The sequence below is a fragment of the Macrotis lagotis genome, chromosome 2 (genome assembly GCF_037893015.1).
Source record: "Macrotis lagotis isolate mMagLag1 chromosome 2, bilby.v1.9.chrom.fasta, whole genome shotgun sequence".
In the NCBI taxonomy this organism is placed as follows: Eukaryota; Metazoa; Chordata; class Mammalia; order Peramelemorphia; family Peramelidae; genus Macrotis; species Macrotis lagotis.
In genome coordinates, this window is record NC_133659.1 from 278,426,158 (window position 1) to 278,450,289 (window position 24,132).

Sequence of the window (24,132 nt, forward strand, 5' to 3'; positions counted from 1 at the left end):
CAAATGAATTACAACTATTGATACCAATAAAAAAATCATAGTCTCAGATTGTTTTCATTTGAGTATGACTCACCAAACTTTTTAATGTATCCAGAACCTTAATAATAGAATAATTTCTGTTTGCTTAAGCTGAATGTCCAGGAGGATGCAGAAATGGAGGATTCTGTAATGAGAGACGTGTTTGCAAATGTACCGATGGATTCTACGGGCCTCATTGTGAGAAAGGTAGGAAAGATTAACATCTCCCCTATTTTGTTCTTGCCTTGGTACTCCTGGAATACCAGTACAATTCCTAGCCCTGAGTAGGCACTTAATGAAGTTTTATGGATTGATCTTACTTATTTTCTTTCCTTCATGTAACTTGCCCATGACTTAGTTATATGTAAACAGAAACCCAGAAATACTCACTTTATTTTAACCAGAGGAGCAAGGTGGCACTGATCTTAGAGTCAGGAAGACTGAACTTCAAATCTGCCCTCAGACACTTGACATGTATAAGCTGTGTGACCTTGAGCAAGTCACTTAATCCTGATTGCCTTGCATCCAGTGCCATCTCCAGTTATCCTGATTCATAGCTGGCCACTGAACACAGATGACTCTGGAGAAAAAAGTGAAGCTGGTGATGTAGCATAGCATCCCTCTCACTTACATCCTGTTCATGTGCTTGTCATGCATTGATGTCATGATCTTCAGCAAGAATTAAGGATGGGGCAGCTAGGTGGAGCAGTGGACAGAGCATCAACCCTGGAGTCAGGAGTGCAAATATAACCTCAGACACATAATACCTAGCTATATGACCTCAGGCAAGTCACAACACCATTGCCTTACACAATTCACAAGAAAAGAATTAAGGACAAATATTAAGGGAGGTGAGTCTGTGACAAGGACATGGAATGTAATCAGATCAATGTGCATTATTGAAATCTTAGAAAATTTCAAAAAGACAATTCACAAAAGAGAAATTCTTCACTCACAAAGTTATGACTGCTGATTTCTTTCATCATTTATGTAGAGGTGAAACTGGATAATCCTAACCCTTCTTGGTCCTACATGCCAACATTAAAACATCTAACTACTTCAGGATAAGCTGATACGGCCACATAATATGTCTCCATCCTGTGAAGTGAAAAAAAACCTATTTAGCTTCAAGTTAAAAGTATTTGAAAATGCTCATTTCCAGATTTTTCACATGCAGCTCTAGCAACCAAATCTAACCATAAATCTTAGAAAGATTATGAGTTTGCTAGCTGATAAAAATCATTCATTGTTTAATGAGAATTCCACCTTTGAGGAAAAAATGATCTGTTAAAGGTTCTTCTAAGGGAAAAAAACCACACACATAGAGGTAACATGCTATAGAGAATAGAAAACCCTCTTCAGAATCAAAAAGATGTCTTTATAAATCCTACCTCTGACACTGTATGACTTTGGGCAAGTCATTTAACTTCCTAGCACCTCAGAAAATTTTCTAAGACTTTCAGTTGCAGAGAAAGAGTCTTTTTTGTCTTTTATTTTCTTTGATGCAGGCAATTGAGGTTGTGACTTACCCATGGTGACATGGCTAGGAAGTATCTGAGACTGGATTTGAACTTAGGGCTACCTAACTCCAGGGCTTGTGTTCTATCTCTACCTATCCCATTTTTTTTGATAGAGGTAATGCTCTCACATTTGACTTTCCAGAAAAGCTAATGAAATCGCAAGTATGGTCCAAAAAAAAAGAAAAACACAAACAAGAAAATAACTAATCCTTACAAATGTTTAACCATTAAGAACTCATTTGATCAAAAGAAATTTTTTCATCATTAAAACATTAAGAAAATTTTTTTATTCTTTTTCCTGATATTTTTATTTGGGAAGAATAACCTGGATATTTACTGTAAAGATTATAGAAATAATACGGGCAAAAAGATATGCATCCAACTTATGACAGTAAGAATTGATTAAGTTCCTAGCATATGTTAGGTTCCTTGAAACTGAGGGAGAAAGTATTGATAATGTAATTTTCCTCCCCAAAAAACTCCATTTGATTGCAACCTACTTGACACCTAAACTTGTAGGGCCATAAAAATGAATAGGGCTATGCTACTAATGCTATAAAATGATATTGAAAATCGTCTTTAATCATGATCCTTTCTTTCAATCAGCACTCTGCACTCCACGATGCATGAATGGTGGGCTCTGTGTGACTCCTGGCTTGTGTATCTGTCCACCTGGATTCTATGGTGTAAATTGTGAAAAAGGTAACACAAATTATTGTTTTAGAATAGGAGCTCTTATTTATTATAGTATTTATTTGGTATTATTTATGGTAGTATATATTTAGTGATTATTAAAATTTAGCATATTTGAAAGACATCTTTCTTTTGATCCTCACATTGAGAGGTAGATTTTGGATCAGATTTTTATCTTGGAAGATATTTACATCTTGGGCACAAGGAGAAACTTGTCTCCTTCTTGGGTTCCTTTTTTCCCATCTATGTCATTTTTACTAAATAAAAGTGTCCCTCCCCCCCAAAAATAAGGGTATCCTTTTTCTTTTCTCCCTTTATCCTATACTGATCTCATCAGTTCCCATGGGATTCATTATCATAATAAATTCACTTTATGAATTTCTCATATCTAATTATCGAGCCCTTTATCATGAGCTCTGATTCTATAACACCAAATGCCATTTAGACATCTCAAATTGAGTGACTCATATGCATCTCAAAATCAACATGTCCAAAATAGAATTCATTCTCCTTTCCTCTCCTGACCTCCAACCTATCCTTCTTCTAAATTTTCCTATTATTGTGGAAAGTAATCTTTCCAGTCATTCAAAATCTTAACGATTCATTTTCCTGGACTCTTTTCTCTCATTCACTTCAAATAGACAATTTTTTTAAACCAAATCTTGTCATTTTTATCTTCATAACTTTTCTTGCATATGTTCCTTTCTTTCCATTCACACAGATGTGTCACCTTGTCAGGGTCCCACATCATCTCACACCTGGATAATTGCAGCTTGGTATTTCTTAAATAGGGAATTCTGCCATTAATGTTTTTGCAGTCTTGTGTAAGAGAAAAAAGATCTTTTCAGTATTATGTTTTTCAGTGGTATATTAAAATTAGGACTAATGCTTTCAAAGGTTAGTTCATCTATTTTCCTAATCTACATTATTAAAAACCATACTCCTTGGTAACTTGTTTTCATAAATGTGATTTTATTGATTTGATTAGCCCAAAAGACAATCAACTGAATATTTTGTATATGTGGTTTTCCTTCTGCTATTTTTCAGTCATCCATGATGCTCATGCATTGTTGAAAGAATATCTACCATAGAAACCCAGTACATTTAATTTTTCGGAATATCTCACCTCTTGGATAGAAAATTTTTTCTACTTTGCTTTTAGAAAAGCTCATTTTAGACTATTCTTTGGAAAATCTTGTGAAATTCCACTTGGCCCCTCTAGAGAGGCTGGGAATGTTAAAAATGGTGTTCTTCATCTCCTCAAACAAAAGGGACTTTTGTTATTCAAAAGGGGGGGGAACAGCTCCTGAAAAGTTATTTCATTTTGAACTTGGCATGAATTTAGTGCCTTCTACATATTTGAAGAAATGTTAATAAATAACTCTTTAACTTTTGAGTCATCAGAAATAGCTATCATATTGCTTGGCTTTTCAATGGTAAGGAGAAGAAATAGAAGGGAGGGAAAGAACCTGGAACTCAAAATTTAAAAAGAAAAGAATGTTAAAAATAAATAAATCATCAACTGAAAAATCATTTTTTAAAAAAATGAAAACAGAGAAATATGGAAAAACTTACATGACTCAAAGGAAAGTGAAACTTCTTAAGAAGAACTAAAAAATATACATAATGGATACTATGTAAATGAAAAGAACTTCATAAGAATGCAGTAAAATTAAAACAATTAAGCTTACTCTAAAAGGGAAACTTATGACTATATCTTCTTCCCTTCTTTGTAGAAATAATTTAGAATTGTCATAATAGTCAAATAAATAATTAGAATTTTTTTTAAATTAAATGATATATTTCTATTTTTCCTCATACCAAGACTCATTTTGATTTTGGGGGAGGGTATATATACATATTTTACCTTCTCTATTCAGGGTCTTTGGATTAAAAATAAAAAATAAAAGTATATTTTAATATGTATTAAGAAACCATCAGTTCTTTCTCTGGGGATGGATTACAGAAAGTAAAATCTGTTTATACCCTCCCTCAAAATAAAATAAATTCCCAAAGTCCAATTAATTATTTTTTAAAAATTAACCAGTATTGGGAGAAGGTGAGTGGATTTTGGGGTTCTCAATTCATGCAATGAAAAGATGTTGATTAATTACATTCACCTGAATGTTGAAAATAATCTAAAATCCAGAAGGAGAAAATGTTGGTTTTTGTTTTTAGCTCTGAGCCCCACCCCCCCAGTCAAAGGGGACATGATAGCAAAACATCTCTATCTCCCCTTTCCCTGAGAATGCTCCCCCTTAACTGTTGCCTTCCAATCAAATTCCCAATAAGCATAAAAGCTAACAAATGTCTCTAGTTCACACAGTTTGTGAAACAAAGTAAACATTTAAAACAAAGAAAAGTAAACAGATTTTCTCCATTTCCGAAAAGTAAATCCTTCAGAGCTAGAAAGGAAATACAGAATTACTACTTCGGGGTCTGTGGTGGTTACAGTGACACAGCAACTGTTCCAACATCCTTGTACCCAATATCCATACAGCCTCCATTCTCCGAGGCCCAGCCAGCCTTTTTCTACCTCTTTGCACATTTTTGTCATCCCAACTCCACGTATCCTCTCAGCCCCATTCAGGTCCATGCATGCTCCATGAATCTATGAAACTCAAAAGAAACTGTATTCTCCTGAATTTTCTACAACTGCCTTCATCACAAATTGTTCCGCTGCTTTTAAGGTGGCTTGGGGCCAAGGCTAGACTTTCTTTGACCAATATCATTGTTCTCTTTCTAATTCACTCTAGGGATTTGTTCACATGTCATAAAGAGATCCCCGATGCAGGGCCACAGTTTTTTTTTCAGTTAGTTTAACAACTAGTAAATGACTTCATACTTTCTATGAATAGGTCCTGGGGTTTCAGAGATCAATCATTTGGTCTAGGATCTTAGATTAAGAGCCACAAGGTACCTTAAAACCCATTTACTCTAACATCTATATTTTCCAGGTGATGATGAACTGAAGTTCAGAAGTTAATCAACAACCTCAGTTCATAAAGGAAATAACTAATAGAGGAGCCACTTTAAACTGGAACCTCTGGCTCCAATTTTAACATCCAGTTCCCTCATTTTATAGATGAGTAATTGAGGCCAAATTCCTGATTCAGGGTCACACAGATAGTATATGTATTGTGTAACGTGTGTATATACGCCATAAGATAGGTACCAGAATTTGAATCCAGGTCCTCTGACTCCTATGGCTTCACTCTGTGATTCATTTCACAGATGATAAAGCAGAAGCTTAGAGTAGGTGAATGACATGCCAAGGACCTTGCTCATAGTTTAGTAGACCATCAATGATTTAAACTCAGATTCCCAATTCCAAATCTTTTGCTCACATTCTCCTGTATCACTCTCTGGCCAACAAATATTCCATTGGTTACAGCTAATCAACAAAAATGAATAAATGTTTTAATGGATGCAGCTGCTAACATCAATACTGACCCTCCAAAAAAAGATTTTTCCATCTGAAAATAGTAAGTTTCAGCTGTTCAGAAAAGACATCTCAAGAATGAACAATACCTTCCAAAATCCTGTTTCTCCTAAATTTGAGCGGCTAGAGGCACTCAATTGTGCAACTGAATCAGATAAAAAAAATGTAATTAGGAAATGGTGAAGAAAATAAACAAAAATACAATTCAACATAGTTAATGCTAATTAGTTGTTTTCTAAGTCAACATGTGGCCAGTAGGGATCAGTTTCTAATTGAGTCTGAAGCCTCTGATTTAAGGTCACTGGATAATGCAGCACCCTCTTGTTATTTTTCAGCTAACTGTTCAACAACCTGCTTCAATGGAGGAACTTGCTTTTACTTAGGAAAGTGTATTTGCCCTCCAGGACTTGAAGGAGACCAATGTGAGATAAGTGAGTACTTGACCTTCTTGGTTCCATTATTTCATACAACCATAGAATTTCAGCATTGGGAGGATCCATGGGGATGACATTGCATTTCATTCTAAAAATATTTATTGTCTGCTGTGTACAACGTGCCACACTGCATCTCAAATTGACCTTGCCTCATAGTGGCTTGGGCTGCTAGGTGATGTAGTGGGTAGAGTGCCAGGTCTGGAATCAGGAAGACTCATCTGGCTAAATTCAAATAAGGTGGGTGACCTTAGTCAAGTCACTTAATCCTGCTTGCCTTAGTTTCCTCATATGTAAAATGATCTGGAGAAGAAAATGGCAAATCATTCCACCGTCTTTGCCAAGAAAACCCCAAATGTAGTCGCAAAAAAAGTGGACATGACTCAAAATTCACTGACCATAGTAGCATGGAGATGACCCTGGGTTCTTGAATGCTCTGTCAATGAACCCAAACTCTGGTCATACCTACCAAGAGAGAAAGATATCATTTAAAAATCTATTGTGATAGATAGTATGTGTCTCAATCAAGAATCAAAGGGTTATCATAAGGAGGTTGATCCTAAGTTGATGGATATGATATGATATAGGCTATGATAACTCACAAAGACTTCCTACTAAAGTAGCCAGAGATTACAGTCTGTGATGGTAAAAAATGTACCCATGTAGATGAAATCATAAAAACTAGAAGCATTGAGTTATGTAGGCCAGGGCATTGTGCTAGACTCAGGGGGTGCAACAATGAAATAAGATGGCCACTAACTCAAAGAGCTATGAATCATTGTCCATTGCCCAGAAGCCCTGAGCCATCTACTGAGGGATACCTGGTACAACCATGAGGAATCAAAATTCAGCCTTCCAGGCTATCTCAGGTGTCTGGGTCATAGTCATGCTATAATGTTCCTAAGGGGTCACTGTCCTTCAAGGCCTCAGCATACTGGCAGTGGAAGGGACAAAGTTCAAAAGTAATGGATAATCATGGGTGAAGAAGATGGTGTGGTTGTTTTGGACACAAATGTACAATTGGCTATCATAGAGATGCAAGCCCTTCTTTGCAACTTAGTAATTGATTAAGCACATATCCCTTAGGATCTTGCCAGCATCCTCTAGGGGTTCACAGTCCCCACTTTGGAGAACACTAACCTAGAAAATAAAGTAGAAATGCCTTAGCATGGCACTTGAGGTCCCAAACATCCTGATTTCAATTTACCTTTCTAACCTTCTCACATGATTGTCCCCTCATATACTTTATGTTACTACTGAACTAGACTTCTCTCTGCCCTCTTCCATGCCCTTGGGACCTTTGCCACTCCATTCCTGTTAGTGTTCACATAGCTAAATCACTCTTCTATGTCATGGGACTTGTAGATACCCATCATTAGTGACTATTACCAAAATTTATCCTTTACTCTGAGTCAAATAGGGTCAAACAATGACCACAAGGAGCAAAGGATCATAACTTCTAGTTTTAAAGATAGCAGTTAATTAAAGGGGGGCCACCACCACCTATGGAATAGGGAAAGAATAACTCTATGTTTTACCAGAGTAAATTGGACATGCTCAAATGGCCTCTCATAGGTGTTTCCAAGTTAGAAATGGGCTTGCCTGGGAAATCTCAGGTTGCAAGTAATTATAAAAACTCTGAGAAGTGGATCACTTTCCAAGAAAGCTTGATTTGGGTTCAAAGAAAAAAGAATTTATCAATATCAACCTAACGACAAATTAAAAAGGCAATCCATAGAGGAACAGTCATTAAACTCTCTTAAATCAGAAAAATCCTTACACATAAATTAAGGCCATGTACAAGATCAGGAGTCATCTTGCTCTCCTATATTGGTATCTAGGTAAAGGATCTCTTGTATGACTTGATAACAGAAAAACTGTAGTGCATGTATATTTATTACTCAAATTCTAGACCAGCTTAATGGATCACTTGTCCACTGGAATTATTATTTTCTTTAGAAAAACTTTTCTTTCTTAATCTTAGCTTCCACCTTCTTTGTGAAGTCCTTCTTTGAATCCCTCTAGCTTTTATCACCCTCCACCCCAGCAATCTTTGCTTTGCCTCATCATCCCCAACATTGTATTATATTTGTTTCTGTACCTATAACAGGTAGAATATCATTTCCTGGAGACAAGAAATGATTATATTTTTATTTGGTATTCCAGTACCCTAGTACAGTATATTACACATAGTATGAACTTAGTAAATATGTTTATTTTCTAGTTTAGACATTTATTGATATAATATCCTCTTTGGGATGTAAACTCCTTTCACCAGAGCTGATCAGCAACTCTTTGTCATCTAATGAAAACCAATTAAACTGATGTGTCCTCATTCCCCAGGATGCTTGAATACTAAGGCTATACTGACCAGAGATTGGATATTGTCCCCCTCCCCAACCACTTGCTTGCAATGCAATGGCACAGTTAGATTTCAGTTTCCTGGGTTTCTGCCCCTCATTCCTTTTTCCTTCTTAAGTAATTCATTAGGTACTTTGATTTCAAGGTCCAGACTATTCTACTGCCTTGCCGCACAGGTGAGAGGCAGCCTCCTATTTGGTCCCAAAACACTTTGTGTAGTTTTAAACTATTAAAAGTTTTAAACTTCAGTAAGACTTTTAGGATATTCTCTATATAGTTCAAGCCTGAGTAACTTTGAGGCCTGTAGTCATAGCATTTATTCTGCTAAATGCAAAACCCCTAGCCTGCCTGTGGTCTTGGGAATAATGGGAGGGGAGCCTGGCCACCCATGTTGTTCTTCATTGGCATCTGTCTTCTTCCCATAACTATTGTCCCTGTGGGACAGTGTCCTTCTTTAGGAATGCTTATTTTTCTCTTACCCTACATTCATCATGGTGAAGTTAATAGCTTAGGGACATTGAGAAATATGTGAGATTTGCTCCCTGCTCCCTCAACTATGGAATTCACAAATGCTTTTTAAATTGAATTGTTATAACCTTTATTTATTTGTTTGTTTTTGCAAGGCAATGGGGTTAAGTGACTTGCACAAGATTAAAGTGTCTGAGGTTGGATTTGAACTCATATCCTCCTGATTCCAGGACCCATGCTCTATCCACTGTGCCACCTAGTTGCCCCTATTGACCTTTATATATGAAGTGAAATAACACTGTTGCCCAGATCCCTTCCCATTCTCTTACCAAGTGTCCCTTATGTAGGCATTTCTTAGATAAATGGCGCAAATTCAATGGGTAGCTTGTGATCCTTATTAATACAGAGAATCCTATCTCTCATAAAGATCTGGAACCCTTGACTCCACAGTCTCATTATCGTAGAAGTTTAACTGGATTTATCAACCAACGACAAATTGGATTAGTTTGCTAACTATTCTTTGAATTTTTGTTTGTAATTCATTTAAGAGAGATCAACATTCTACATTGCTTAGGTAAAAGATCCATTCCTCTGGTCTCAGTGTAGAAAGAATCATTTCAATCTTTTTTTCCTCTCTAAGTTTTGTAGACAGAAGTATCTAATCCAGTTCACTGTGTATGATATTTATGTTATTTTTATATTCACAGAACAGTCAGAGTCCAACAATTGGACCACAACTACAGCCTAGTGAGCAGAGAGAACTTATTGCTTGTCTCCTCCTCCCCTGGTCTTATGTCTGCCTAGGAAGTTGTCTTCCTCCCCTCCTTTTTGGTACATGTGTTAATGGAAACTTGCAGGTCCTTATTTGTCCCAGCTGTGTTATAGCTATTGCAAACACCACTGTGTCTTGGTACAGTCACAGTTCCAGGGACTTCATAAAGTTCAAAGCCCCAAAGCATTGACTTCCTTTTTTTTCTTCAACTTTCAACCCCTAATTTATTTGTTTTGTACTTGCAGTGGAAGATGAGATGATTTGAAAGAGATCTTTTTTTTCTTTAATAGCGTTAACGTGCTACACCAATGGTTTGCACAGGACATGGATCTTTAATTGTCAGGATGTGGTTTTATATTATTAATTACTCTTCTTTGATGAAGCTTCCCTATTAGTTAATCCCACTTAACTCTCATCACTTTTGGTCCCTTATAGAACTCACACACAGAGTTGGCACTTAGTTCTGGGGTTCTTTCTGGTATCTCTTTGTTTTCTCTCCCCATTTCAACTTCCAACTTTCTGTGGGTAGGGATGGAGTTTTTATTTTATGTGTCCCCACATGGACATTTTGCATCAGATGGGGTCCTGGTATTGCTAATTGACCACTTCTAGGATCTTGTAGAGAAATTCTGGTTTCTACCACTGGGAACACATGACAGGATAAATTAAGGTCACTCGCTGCATCAATTAAAATAAAAACTCTCTGGGTTTGAGAGTTTAAAATGAGAGTGGGGTCCTCATCAATTTTTCTGACCCTATTTCAAATCCTTCATTTTGGCTGCAAGTGCCTCTCCAAATGAATGATTATGTGCTAGCTTAGCATCAACACTAGAGAAGGGAAAAAGGAAGGTCATACATAAGACTTGTGTGTCCAAAACAGATTTATTAAAGAATATTATTTACAGCTGACTGGAGATGGGAGTTGGATGCTGCAAGCCTTTAGATCTGGGTCCAGATTTGGGTAATAGCTTGGCATTTCCCTAGATTGGAGTGATGGTATAGTATCTCCAGAGATGACTTCCCAATTTTCTTTTTTTTTTAATAGAAAAAAATCCTATCTCTGACATGTAGCTGGGGAAATGATTTTCAGGAATTCCAGTTTGGTGTTTGATGAGGAGCAAGGGATTAGTTGCTACCTTTGCTTCATTAGATATACTCTGAGATCTTTGATCTTGGTAACTAATTGAAGTGAATGAGAGGATGAGAGTGGGAAGTTTCTTGATCTCTTCAATGTTAGCTGCCCAGGGGTCTTATTGGAGGGTCTTATCTATGATGCTTGATGCTAGAATGCTATTTGAGCCTAGTTATACAAGTTACCTATAGAATTTTTATTGGGAAGACCTTCTTGACTGGTTCTAGAAATGAAACCAAAAGGCAGCAAGAAATAATTAACACTATATACCATTCAATGTTCATGAGTCTTTACAGGGTATATTGACACAAATTGCCTATCTGGCAACAAAAATGGTATTATATTGTTCTCTCAGAGTAAACTTTTGGAGGGAGGGTAGGAGTTTATGGCTCTTCCTTCAAGATTTTGCATAAGAAATGCTAATTCACATTCTATTGGGAAAGGAGGAAACTTTTACAAAGATTTGAATGTTAAAAAAACCCTCAGTGTACCAATATAAAACCTCTTTGTATATTTTTTCTCTATGGAAGAAGAAGGGAACAAACATTTATTAATCACTTACTTATATGTCAGGAACATTGAATCTTACAATGACCCATGAAGTAGGTCCTATTATTATCTTTGTTTTACAATTGAGGAAACTGAGGCAGAGAAATCTATGGTTAGGAAGTGTCTAAAACCGAATTTGAACTTTCTGGCTCCAGGTATAATTTTCTATCCACTGAACCATCTAGTTGCAATATCAGTTCTGTCACATGCCCAAGAGGAAGGCTAGGACTTGAAATTACAAAGTCCTAAGAAGTAAACAGATATGTCTACACATAGCAAGAACATCCAAAGAAACTTCAACTACACCTTATTAGATGGAACAGGGCAGTCACAATTTAATAGGCCTTACAACACAGAGAAAGATTGTAGAAATAGTCTGGTTTAGGAAGTACTATTCACTGGCATCATCACTTTCTTTCCCCAAGAGGGGAGGAAATATAAAGATAGGAAAGTTTGCACTCCTAATTTGTATTTTATCTCTTTTCATCTGGAGTCCATTAAAGCAGAATGACTCCCCAAATTTAAATCTGACCGGATTCTGCCATTAATCTTATAGCTATTAACAACTAAGATACTAGTTAGAAATATCCTGTGACCAAGAACAAAGATATAGCTGGGTGAGGTGGGCACTGGGATTAGAATTGAAGTTAGCAAACTTCTCAAGAAACCTTTAATGACTCTTCGGTGGCAAAACCACTCAAATTATTTAAACTCAATTTAAATTCAAAGATTTTTTAAACTGCCTTATCAAGTAATGTTTTTGTACATCAGAAATCTCCCCAATTCTTTCCCTCTGAAGCAGAAACAGCATTGAATAGAATAATATACCTGAATCAGGGAAAAACAAAGTTAAAATCTGACCTTAGACACTCATAGATTGAATTTGGGCACTTCTATTTACCTCTGTTTTCTTAACTCTAAAAAAGGGGAACCCTTTATTTTTTAACTTAATTTTTTTTAAAATTTAAGGCAATGGGATTAAGTGACTTGCCCAAGGTCACACAGCTAGGCAATTATTAAATGTTTGAAGTTGGATTTGAACTCAAGTCCTCCTGATTCCAGGACCAGTATTCTATTCACTACACCACCTAGCTGCCCCAGGAACCTTTTTTGATAGGGTTTGTTATAAAGTCTCATATGAAATAATATTTTAAAAACACTTATTGGAGGGCCTGGCACATAATGCTTATTCCCTTTCTTCTCTGCTCAAATAGAGAATCAAAATATCTAGACATTATTTTTCCAACTCCCTCATTTGACAAATGAGGAAATTGAATTCCAGATGCTTGAGATTATATAGCAGAAACAGAATTCTAACCCAGGGGAGGTATGACTTCAAATCTAATGCTCTTCTCACCAAGCTAGGCTGATAGAATAGCATTAATAGTCTTACCCTCCAGAACAGCGTTAGAAGACTGCAGTTCAAATTCCATCTTTGGTATTTACCTTGTACAAACCATTTAACTTTCCTAGATCTCAGTTTTCTCATCTGTAAAATGAAGAAAAGACATCCTAGATTCCTCTGGGATCTTTTCTAGCTCCACATTTATGATCCTGTAATACTAATTTGCATTTATCCTATCATCACAAAATAGCTTTTTGGGAAAAAGGGGACCATTTCTTCTGGTAAGAACTTTGAAACAGGCAGCAAGATGGTACAATGGATTAAATGTGCTGTCTGAAGTCAGGAAGACTCATCTTCCTGAATTAAAATATGACTTCTGATATTTAGTAGTTGGGTGACTCTGGGCAGATCTTTGCTTCAATTTCTTCATCTATAAAACTAGAGAAGGAAATATCTAACAGCTCCATTGTCTTTGCCAAGAAAATTCCAAATGGGGTCACAAAATGACTGAACAACAATGTAACATGGGTGAAAAGGAGTCAAGAATTGTGAAGGCTAGCAATATATTAATATGCTAGTTGAATGTCCTTCATCTCTGCCTTACATTTTGCTCACTCTAATCTAAAGAGGTTAGATCATGGAATGCCAATTAGAAGGAGTGAGGTGTGAAGGTAAGAAAATTACCCTTATATGGTACAGTAAATAGACTGCTGGGACCAGAGTCAAGAGAAAGCTGTGTTTGAAGTCTTGTTCTGACACTCAGTAAAACATTGACTATTTTAACTTTGCTGAATTTCTGAAAATAAAGACCTTTAGAAGTTAGACTGACTTCAGTTAGAGCCAACACTCACCAGCTAAGAAGGTGGGAAAATAAGAGGTGCCACATTTTCTTCCTAATAACTATTCATGAATTTTAAAATAATTTTTTCCTAAGGAATAAATTTTTCATCCAACCTTCAGGGAGTATCAGCATGTTCTTTTTGAAGAATAAGATGATAATAAACTATTCCCTTAATTATCAGGCTCTCTTTTTTTGAAAGTCATTTCCCAAGTATAGGGGATACTTTTGTGGGTCAGAAATTTCTTTCACAAAGGCAAAGTCAGTATTAACTATAACTTTGAACATTGTCTCAAATTTTCCCTGGGATACCAAGAAAGGGAGCTCTCCTTGAACCATTTTTCTAACCCAACTGAAATTATGTTCAAAAGATAGAAGTTCTATTATGTAAATTCTTCCTGTGTAACATATACATACATATATACATATGTATGTTTTACTTGTGGTTTTGTGTGTGTATTTTTGAAACTGTCTCCCTATCTTGTCTTGGCTGAAAGTGCAGCCACTACCACTTAGGGGCCAAATCCCACTACTGATTGTCATGGGAGTTTTGACCTGCTACTGACTTCTTGTTTCTGACCTGAATCTGTGTGTCTTTCCTTAGGCACAGTCTGCTCCCATACCACCCACTCCCCTTCCTGAAGGTGGCACCATATCGGTATCAGACTCATTACAGATACCTAATTGACTTAGCCAATGCGTCTTCAAATTCCTGAGCTCAAGTGATCCACCATCTTCAGCCTACCTAGTATTACAAATTATAGGAATATGCCACCATATCTAGTCCTGTTCTGTGCAATAATCAAAACTGGGAAGCCTCTTTCATTATTATTGCTCTTAGACGAGCTAGAGACACAAATTTGCTCCCAAAGAATCATCACAAAAAGAATTCTTTCAACCCCATTGAACTTTATGCTCCTTCTTTCTCACCTCACAGAATGTGAGGGAGAAGCAAATGGAACTTTTAAAATACTCGTCTGCTCAAAACTGTAATAATCAGCTCATGGCTTACTTGTAGTAAATAATAGATTACAGAATAAATATCTTTGCCACCACATGTGAAGTGATTCAGTTTTTTGTGCTGGAAGGATCAAGTCTTTATCGCTGTTCAGTAGAGTCTCATGACGTCATTTGGTAGTAGCCTTTGTGACCTCATTTGGGGTTTTCTTGGCAGAGATACCAAAAGAAATGGCTTTGCTTTTTCCAGCTCATTTTACTGATGAGGGAACTGAGGGAAATGGAATAAAGTGATGGGCCCAGGATCACACAACTAGCAAGTGTACGAACTTAGATTTGAACTCAGGATGATGAATCTTCCTGACTCCAGGCCTGGTGCTCTATCTAATGTGTCACCTAGTATTTATTAAGAATTAAAGAGAAATTCTCAGATATTCAAAGGATTTAAGGCTGGAAAGGACTTTTAGACTAAACTCTTGATTTTATAGAAGAGAAAACTGAGAGATTAAATGATTTGCCTAAGACCACATGGGAATAAGAGCTAGGATTTGAATCTAGGTATTTGACTCCAGAATCAGTTTCTGAAAATCATATATTTTTTCATAATGATATCGATTGGTGATGGGGTAGGTTTTTGCTTCAGTATGTTTTTGTTTTTGTTTTTATTTTCTGAGGAGTAAGGATTGAGAATGTGTGTGGGGGGGTGTAGGAGGGGAAATAAGACATAAGATTACCTGGTCCAGATAGAATTTTAACTTACAACCCTTGGTTTAGGGGGTTTTCTAATGCATCACCAGGGCTATTAGTGCTTTGGATACAAGTTGGAAGGCTTCAATTAAACCAGAAGTACATGGAGAATGGATCTAGCAAAACTAGCAAAATCTCTCTTTCATACTTAGTGGTTATATGAGGGAGGTTTAGAAGGTAGGTAGTTGCAAATCCCTTTCAAGAAATTTCTCAGGTTAATTGAGGGCAAAAGTTACAATAGCCATAGTCACTTTATTTAACAGGACTTGTGAAAGTGAACTAGGCCCCTGGTATCATTTAGATATTTTTGGTGTTGCTGTTGTTCCAGAAATCTGACTAATTATTGAATAGTGAGAGTAGGGAGGAGTTCACAGTTCTAGATGCTGTAGTGTGCTTCCTTTCTACATGTCCCCAGGACAAAATGTTCCAGGTGACTCTACCTTCCTAAGGTAATAGCTAGCTAGGAAGAATGGAATGGAGGAGTAGACAATCAAAGTATATAAAGGAGGGGAATTGTTTGGAAGGAGCATTTCATGCCTTCTCTGTGTGTATATCAAAGACTTTTGTAATGAATATTAAACAAAAAAGGGGTGGGGAAGAATAACATATTTGAAGCCCTGAGCTTCAAAAGCTAATAATAGGCAAGTTTTTCTGAAATTTTTTTCCTGCAAGTTCCTTGATGTGGTTTCCAATCTGCATAGATAATACTGCTCTCTTTGCTCTTAAAAATATCTCTGCCATAGGTTGTTTAAAGGTATACTCCAGAGAGAGAAAAAATAGTGCATAGTTATGACTTGTAAAGATGACTTCTCAATTCAAAATTCTATGAGGCAACAGTTTACAAGGACTACAGAAAAACGCATTTGTTGATATAGGAGTGTGATGAGAAGCCTGGATCATTAAATTATAGAGATCTCTTCAAATACATGTGTCCTACTTTAAGAAAATTTGATATAAACCCATTGAAATTTAGAAATTTTAAATTATTTATTTTCTAAAAAGTAACCCTTCAGCTTAAAAAAAAGGTTGGCTACATGGATCCTGTAAATCAGGGGCAAGGATCCTCTGAATTGAGGACTATATTGCTGAGCTGCTGCCAAGGCAACTAGAGGCAGGGATTTGAAATTCAATAATATCTAGCAGGTTTTTAGGGGTAAATTAATTAAATGTTTAACCAGATATAATGATGCTTTAAATATTCAAATCGACCTTGGCAGAAAAGAAGTTCCCTGGTGTAAAAAAAATGTAGTGGCCAAATAAAAAAAATTATCATTATTTGATGCTAATTGGAATTAAGCCTTCAGTGGAATGAATGACTGAATAAATGAAGATATTTGCTAACCTTTTACTGTGCGATAAAAATTGTGCTAGGGCTCAAAATAATTTTTAAAGTCAATTTGTGACAAAGAATTTGTCCAGGGGTGGGGAGGTGGGAGAAGAAGGAGTCATAGTTGAAATAATAATCAAAGATAATATGCAGCTCTCAGATCCATCACTGAGTTAGAGCTATGTCTACTCTAAGCATGTGAACACTACCACCAGTGGAATGGGCAGATGAGAACAATTTTGTTCCAGTTACGGTGAAGGCGGCTGAAACAGATACTAAGAAGAACTTAGAGCTTGGTCAGATATAGAAGACGCCACTAAGGTTCTCCCAGGTATCCTGGGCCATTTCCAATCATTTTGATTTCTGTCTTGCAGCTGATGACTTTGTACAATTTTACCTCACTTATATCCTCATGATGTCATTGATAATGAAGGAAGAACAGCAACAAGTCATATAATATTAGCAATCATAATCAAATGCAGAGATCAACAAGGAGATCAAGTACGAGATTATCTGGGTAACTAAGAAAGTAAGGCAAATTCTGTTCTCAGGAAATATATATTCTAATAGGTGGAAAGTCACCAGGATGGTGAGAGAAGTCAGAGGAAATGATAGTAGCAAAGACAACAGCAGCTGCTTTGATCTAAACTCAGCTGCAACAAATCAATAAAGAAATTCATTCTGGGGAGCTAATTTGATTGGAGAAAAGCTCTTATGCTGAGAGCTGATTGGAGAAAGCAGAATCTCCTGCTGAGGAGCACCAACTTGATAGGGGAAATACTTTCCTATATTGACCATTGTACTCTTTGTTTGGTTTAAGAGGAGAAAACTCAAGAAATCAAAACTGTCTAAAGGTGGAAGAGATCTCATTGGTCATAGAGTTGTCCAGTATAATTTTTCAGATTAACACTTAAGAGATTATTTTCACTGAAAGAGTCAAAAGATGACTAAATGTTCAAACAAGAAAGTGGACATGGAAATCTAAATAGTTCCCAGGCTAAGTATGCCAGCTGAGAAAAGAAGGTGACACTGATTAAGCAGTCAGAGAACAGCAGGAAAGCATCATCATCATCATCCAGCAGGAAAAAGGAGAGGTCCAAAAGGGGAGCTGTCCCACCCAGAGGTCATTTTTGGTGTCCCCTGTTCTCCAAAGAGACCAAGGTCATTTACATCGTATTCCTGAGTTTTGAGTTGCTTCAGGCATCTGTATTTCCCTACTCATGTGCCTCACTTTTGGATTTCTATAATTTTGTGCTCACTATCCCTGATGGTCAGCAATAGTGGTAGTGGTAGTAGTAGTAGTAGTAGTAGTAGTAGTAGTAGTAGTGGTAGTGGTAGTAGTAGTAATAGTAGTAGTAGTGGTAGTAGTAGTAGTGGTAGTAGTAGTAGTAGTAGTGGTAGTAGTAGTAGTACTAGTATTAGTAGTAGTAGTGGTAGTAGTAGTAAATGTTTCATGATTAAGAGCTAATCATCTTGACTGATTTGTTTAATTGAGAAGGGGGTTCAGGAATTGTACATCAGAGTTAACCCTGAGAGTGAAATTTAGTGGCATAGCCATCAGTTCAGGTAGGATAACTGAGCCAGCCTCAGTCCAGGAAATGAGTGTCTAGAGAAAATTAAAGTCAGTTCTACCATCCCCCATCCCCCCCCCCCATACAAGCACACACTACTCTAGGGAAAATTAATGCTTAGATTGACAGAATCAGGATCCAACAACATTTTGACAGGTAAGAAGATTGACCAAAATCTACTAAAATGAAATTTATTAGGGACAAATGCTTATGTTTTTATGTTTATGTTCAAGAAATCTATTTTAAGAGTTTTCTCCTCAAAAAAAGAAAGATCAACTTCAAAAGTAAAAAAAAGTGAAGATATTTTAAATCAGCCTGAATGAAAAAGATGTAGTGGTTTTGGTGGATTGCAGGTTTAATATGAATTAGCAGAGTGATAAAACAGACAAAAAATGATGCACTGCACAAAGAGAATTTAGCTTTCAGGAGTAAGGAGGTGATTATATTAAGTCTTGGTCAGTCTATATCTGGCGTATTGTCTTCTGTACTGGGTACCACAGTTTATAAAAGACATTTATAGGCTAGAGAGCAACTAGGGTGGAGATATGCCCACTGAGTAGAGCCTATAACAACAAAAAGAACTATGGATATTTAATCTAGAGAAGAGAAAGCTCAAGGGGATGTAAGAGCTGTCTTATATACAGGAAAAACTTTTTGACGGAATTGAGATCAAATTTGTTCTGTTTAATCCTGAGGTGAAGCTAGGAATGGTGACTGGATATTGCAAAGGAGCAAATTTCAATGTTATGTCAGAAACAGATTTCCTAATGATCATGAGTTGACTCAAGAGATGTCACATAACTTAAAGCAAAGGTTGGAGAACTATTGGTTAGTATAATAAAGAAAAGATTCTTTTTTATGTATGGATTGGATTGTTGAGTCATTGAGGTCCCTTCCAACTCTGAACTTCTTTGATTCAATTTGCAAAACTTTGATAGACAAATTATTTTTTGGAAAACTCCTTTTGTAAAATAAAAGGAATACCTAACTATGATGTTGCTCAGTTGTGTCCAACTCTTTGTGATCCCATTTGGGGTTTTCTTGACAGAGATTCTGGGATGGTTTGCCACTTCCTTCTCCAGTTCATTTTACAGATGAGGAAACTGAAGTAAACAGGGTAAAGTGACTTATCCAGGATCACACAACTAGTAACTGAAACTGGATTTGAACTCAGATGTCTCCATGACTCCAGGTCCAGTACTCTAGGCACTGAACTATGGCACCACCTAGTGGCCACACCTAACTATATCCATGGGAAAAGGAAATAACTAGTATGTTCCTGAAAAGAAAGTCATACTAAAGATCATAATTCAGTGGAAAGAGAGCTAGATATGGACAGAAGATCCTGAGTTCAAATCCTGGCTCTGTTGTTTGTTTCCTATGTGATTTAGGGCAAATCACTTGATTTCTCACTTTCCCATAACTAATATATGGAGTCGGGTTAGATGACAACCGAAACATCCTTCATCTTTATGATATCAAATCAAACATCTCAAAATGAACAGCAAAAAATCCCTATTTTGAAACATTTCTTTTCTATGTTCCATGTTTCAACTAAAAATATGTAATTATTTCTAAATCACTGGAATGATAAAAAGTATTTATATAGCATGTTAAACTTTGCTGAGTACTTTATATATGTTAACTCCTTAGGTTCTCATCATAAGTTGGATGCTATTATTATCTCTGTTTTCTAGATGGGGAAACTGAGATTAAGAAAGATTAAGTAATTTGTCTAGAGTCATACAGCAAGTTAGTACCTGGGCAGGATTTGATCTCAGGTCTTGGCACCTAACTGTACTAAATACTTTTTAGGATTTTTTTTGGGGGGTGGGGTTAGGCAATGGGGTTACGTGACTTGCCCAAGGTCACACAGCTAAGTAATTAGTAAGTGTATGAGGATTTGAACTCAGGGCCTCTTGACTCCAGGGCCACTGCTCTATTCACTACACCAACTAGCTGCCCCTAAATACCCTTTAATGTACATGATTTTCTCTTTTAGGCAAATGTCACCAAGCCTGCAGAAATGGTGGTAAATGTATTGGTAAGAATAAATGCAAATGTTCCAAAGGCTACCAAGGAGATCTCTGTTCCAAGCGTAAGTTCCTAGTATACCTAATTTACTTGATTATGGGTTAGATAAAGCATGCATCCTAGGACATCACTTCTTTATCTACTATACATTATTACTATACTGACAACATTTTAGCTTGATTTTGCTAATTGTAGGTTTTATTTATGTGGGTTCTGAGAGATAGATAAATTCCAAGTTTATAAAGAAGAAAAGAGATGAAAGAAGAATGGGAGAGAGGAAAGGAAAGGGGACTAAGGAAGCAGCAGGAAAGGCGATAAGGGGGAAAGGGCAACTGAGAGGGAGATAAAAAGGAGAGAGGGAAGAAAATAAGAGAGGGAGAGAAAGGAGAGAGGATAGGACAGAAGAAAGAGGGAAAGGGAGGAAAGGAAGACATGGAGGAGAGAGAGAGAGTGAAAGAAGAGAGGGAGGGAGGGAAGGGAAAGAAGAGAAAAAGAGAGGTAGAGAAGGAAAGAGAGAAGAGAAGGAGGGAAAGGAGAGAGAGTAGGGAAGAAGAAAGGTAAAGAAGGGAGAGATGGAGGGAAAGGAATGGGAGAGAAAGAAGAGAGGGGCTGAAAATAGGAAAAGGAGAAAGGGAGGGAAGGGAAAGAAGAGAAAAAGAGAGGTAGAAAAGAGATAAATTGAGCTCTCTAAATATTATAAACCTCCTAAAAGATAATCAAAGGTCATTATACTGCACTACCAAAGCCCTACAGATGGCTGGCTGATCCACCTTTTGTGGACATAAGGCATCATGCATAGTTTAATCTCTTAGGTAACTGAGAAAACTGGGTGCAAAATCAACTTCCTACTGGAAAATGGCTTAAAAAATCAAAAAAACAAAAAACACCTTTCCCCACACAAGTGAAAAGGATGAGGCCAAACACATTCTACAGAGCAAAAGAAAAAGTAACTATGTAATTTGGTCTGAAAACAAAAATTCAGAAAACTTTCTTTGTGATATCCTCTGATTCTAGCTGTCTGCGAGCCTGGTTGTGGAGTCCATGGGACCTGCCAGGAACCCAATAAATGCCAGTGCAGGGAAGGCTGGCATGGACGACATTGCAATAAAAGTAAGTGGGAACTGATATCTTAGCCCCAGAATTGTCCCTAATTTTCTGTCAGTCACATCCCACTGATTTCAGAAGTAAGGACATCTTATAACTAAAAGCTGTCTTCTGTGAATAGTAACTTTTAACTCATTGATGCAGCAGATTGCAAATTGATGATGTACCTGAATGAGAATTTGGATCTATTTATATCAGATTTGAAATTTATTTTATTGGCCTTGATTCTTTTTAGCATTAAGGAATTTTAAAATGGCACTGTGCCCAAGGAACATTGAGATAATGTACAATGGAATTAGCAACTTTAACAAAGGATTTGGTAAAAACTGTAGTTAGGACCATATATACAATTATTCCTTCCCCATCTCAACTTTCTCCATCTTGGTTTCAATATATGGTGGGTTGGCATAAGAAATAAAAATGGGAATTTGGGGAGAGTTTTGAAGAAGCCACAGATGATATGCAAAGGCCAGTAGAAGACACAGAAAAAGTTTAGAAACTCAGAAATGCATAAAAACCTGCATAGTATTATAGGATATCAAACCCAAATTTACAATTATGCATTATAAACACCCCATAAAAGAAAAAGAAAAAATACAAGTTTCTTCTCTGGTACAAAGGGAGGTCAAAATTTTTATGCCAATTTTCAAGATATGAGACTAGGGTGGGGGTGGGGGCAAGGGGAGGGCACCACACCCCTATGCACCAAGGTGTATAAGGGGTAACTGTGGTGGTGCTTGGGTAAACCTATTGAGGGAAATATAAAGAGTGGGAAAGTCTATACAGGTAATTTAAGTAGTCTCAAAATCAAAAGGATCTCCCAGGCATCGTTTGGGCAAGGGATTACCAAGGGCTAGCAAGCCTGGACATCTTAGATTCAGTCTGGGATAATCATAGATTTAGATTAGAAGGTAACCTCAGAAGTCATTAACTCTTAAGACTGTGGATCTAAGGGTGTGTTGGAAGGTATTTTAGAGATCATCAAGTGCAAATAGAGGCCACCTGTCTGTACACAAGAATCCCTGTGGATCCCATATTGATAGTTTAAAATGTGATATTATCTTTGCTTTTTACGTTGTACTTTTATTTATTTTGTTCAATATTTCCCAATTACATTTTAATCTGCAATCAGAAGTGTTTTGGGGTCCATGTCTGACAATTCTGTCTGCTTTACAGTTGAAGATAGTAAGACCCAGAAAAGTTAAATGATTTGCCCAAACTCACACAGGTAGCAGTAAGTGGCAAAACTTGAATTCTAACTCAGATCCTGCAACTCAAATACTTTCCCTCAAATCCCTTATCCCCTTTTAAAACATATATAATAACCTATTTCAAATCACTTACCACCTCAGAGAGGAGAGTGGGAGAGAGAGGAAATGATAGAATTTGGAACTCCAGAACTTCAAAAAAATGTTCAAAATTGTTTTTACATGTAACTTGAGGAAAATATTATTAAAAAGAATAAACTGGACAAATAGAAAATAAAAATAAAATTTCAAAAAATGATTCACACCCATACATATTGAAAGTCCCTACCTCAATTATACTGGAAGCACAGTGACCACTCACTGGCCAGTTCTATCTTCATAGGAGCTTTGAGTTGCTTCATATCCAATTAGGCATATTCTTCCCACACCCAATCAGTTTACCTGATGTATCTTTGAAATCTCAACCTCAAGAGATTGCCTCCTAGACTTAGCAGTTGCAGATGTGAGCCACCACACCAGCTGAATCCCTTTTAGATCAAGATAAAACCTAAAAGAATTGTGCCAATTATAGCAATTTATTCAACAAATAATTGGTAGACTTTAAATAAATTTAAACCACGTCTATTGACTTGGGTTTTTAACTGAGATCCTCTGTCTCTCAGTTCTGTGGTTTTTTCCCATTCCATCACACTTCTTCTAACTAGAATTCATATTCCTATAGCTTTTGTTTGTTCATGTCTGACTCTCCATGACCTCAAATGGGTTTTCTTAGCAAAGATACAGGAGTGGTTTTCCACTTTCTTTTTCCAGTTTATTTAGCAGATGAGGAAACTGAAGCAGACAGGGTTGAGTGACTTGCCCAAAAATCACACAATTAGTAAGTGTCTGAGCTTAGATTTGAACTCAGATCTTTCTGACTACAGGCCTGGCACTCTATCCACTGGCATTAATTAAGCACTGACTGTATATCAACCACTGTTCTAAAATGCTGGAAATACAAAGAAAGGCAAAAATAATCCCTGCCGTGGAGGAGCTCACAGTCTAGTCTACTTTATGGTTTGCAAAGCACTTGACATGCTCTTGTTAATTTTATCCTCATGACTGTGAAGTAGCTGCTATTATTATCCATATTTTATAGATTTAAAAACTAACAGAGCCTGACTCCTCTAGAGTGACAGAGTAAGACATAGATTTAACATACATCTTCCTCCAACACTATCTGTTCTGTGTCATCCAGCCTCTCTGATCCGCTGGTCCCAGTGCTCTGGACCCATATTCCACTTATGTTTAAGAAAACATGACTCTATGATCAATGAAGGGGACAACAAGAAATGTTGTGATGTCATTAGTACTTTCACAACTTAATTCCCATGTCAGAGGATAGTTTGCCTAGTCCAACTAGAAGGGAAAAAAAGAAATACAAGAGGCCATCATCTATACAGTTTGATTTTATTAGGGTTGAAAAGTCTACTTCCAAATAGGCCCATCTCACCCCTCTACTCACTGTTGTGACAAAGTGCCTGAAGTTCCCATCATTAGAATCATTCTTTGGCGATGAGCCATTGTCTTGCCAGAGTACTGCTTAAATCAACTATGTTACCACATCAGTCCATCA

The 24,132-nt window shown here is 36.8% G+C and overlaps 1 protein-coding gene across 1 annotated transcript in view; it reads left to right on the forward strand.

Annotated features, from left to right (window-relative positions):
* WIF1 (WNT inhibitory factor 1) overlaps nucleotides 1–24,132 on the forward strand; it is a 110,805-nt gene that overhangs the window by 83,290 nt on the left and 3,383 nt on the right. Inside the window, exons 5-9 of the mRNA XM_074220784.1 lie at nucleotides 130–225; nucleotides 2,145–2,240; nucleotides 6,009–6,104; nucleotides 20,174–20,269; nucleotides 21,220–21,315. Of these exons, the coding sequence (XP_074076885.1) occupies nucleotides 130–225; nucleotides 2,145–2,240; nucleotides 6,009–6,104; nucleotides 20,174–20,269; nucleotides 21,220–21,315 (480 nt within the window). The remainder of the gene's footprint in view (nucleotides 1–129; nucleotides 226–2,144; nucleotides 2,241–6,008; nucleotides 6,105–20,173; nucleotides 20,270–21,219; nucleotides 21,316–24,132) is intronic.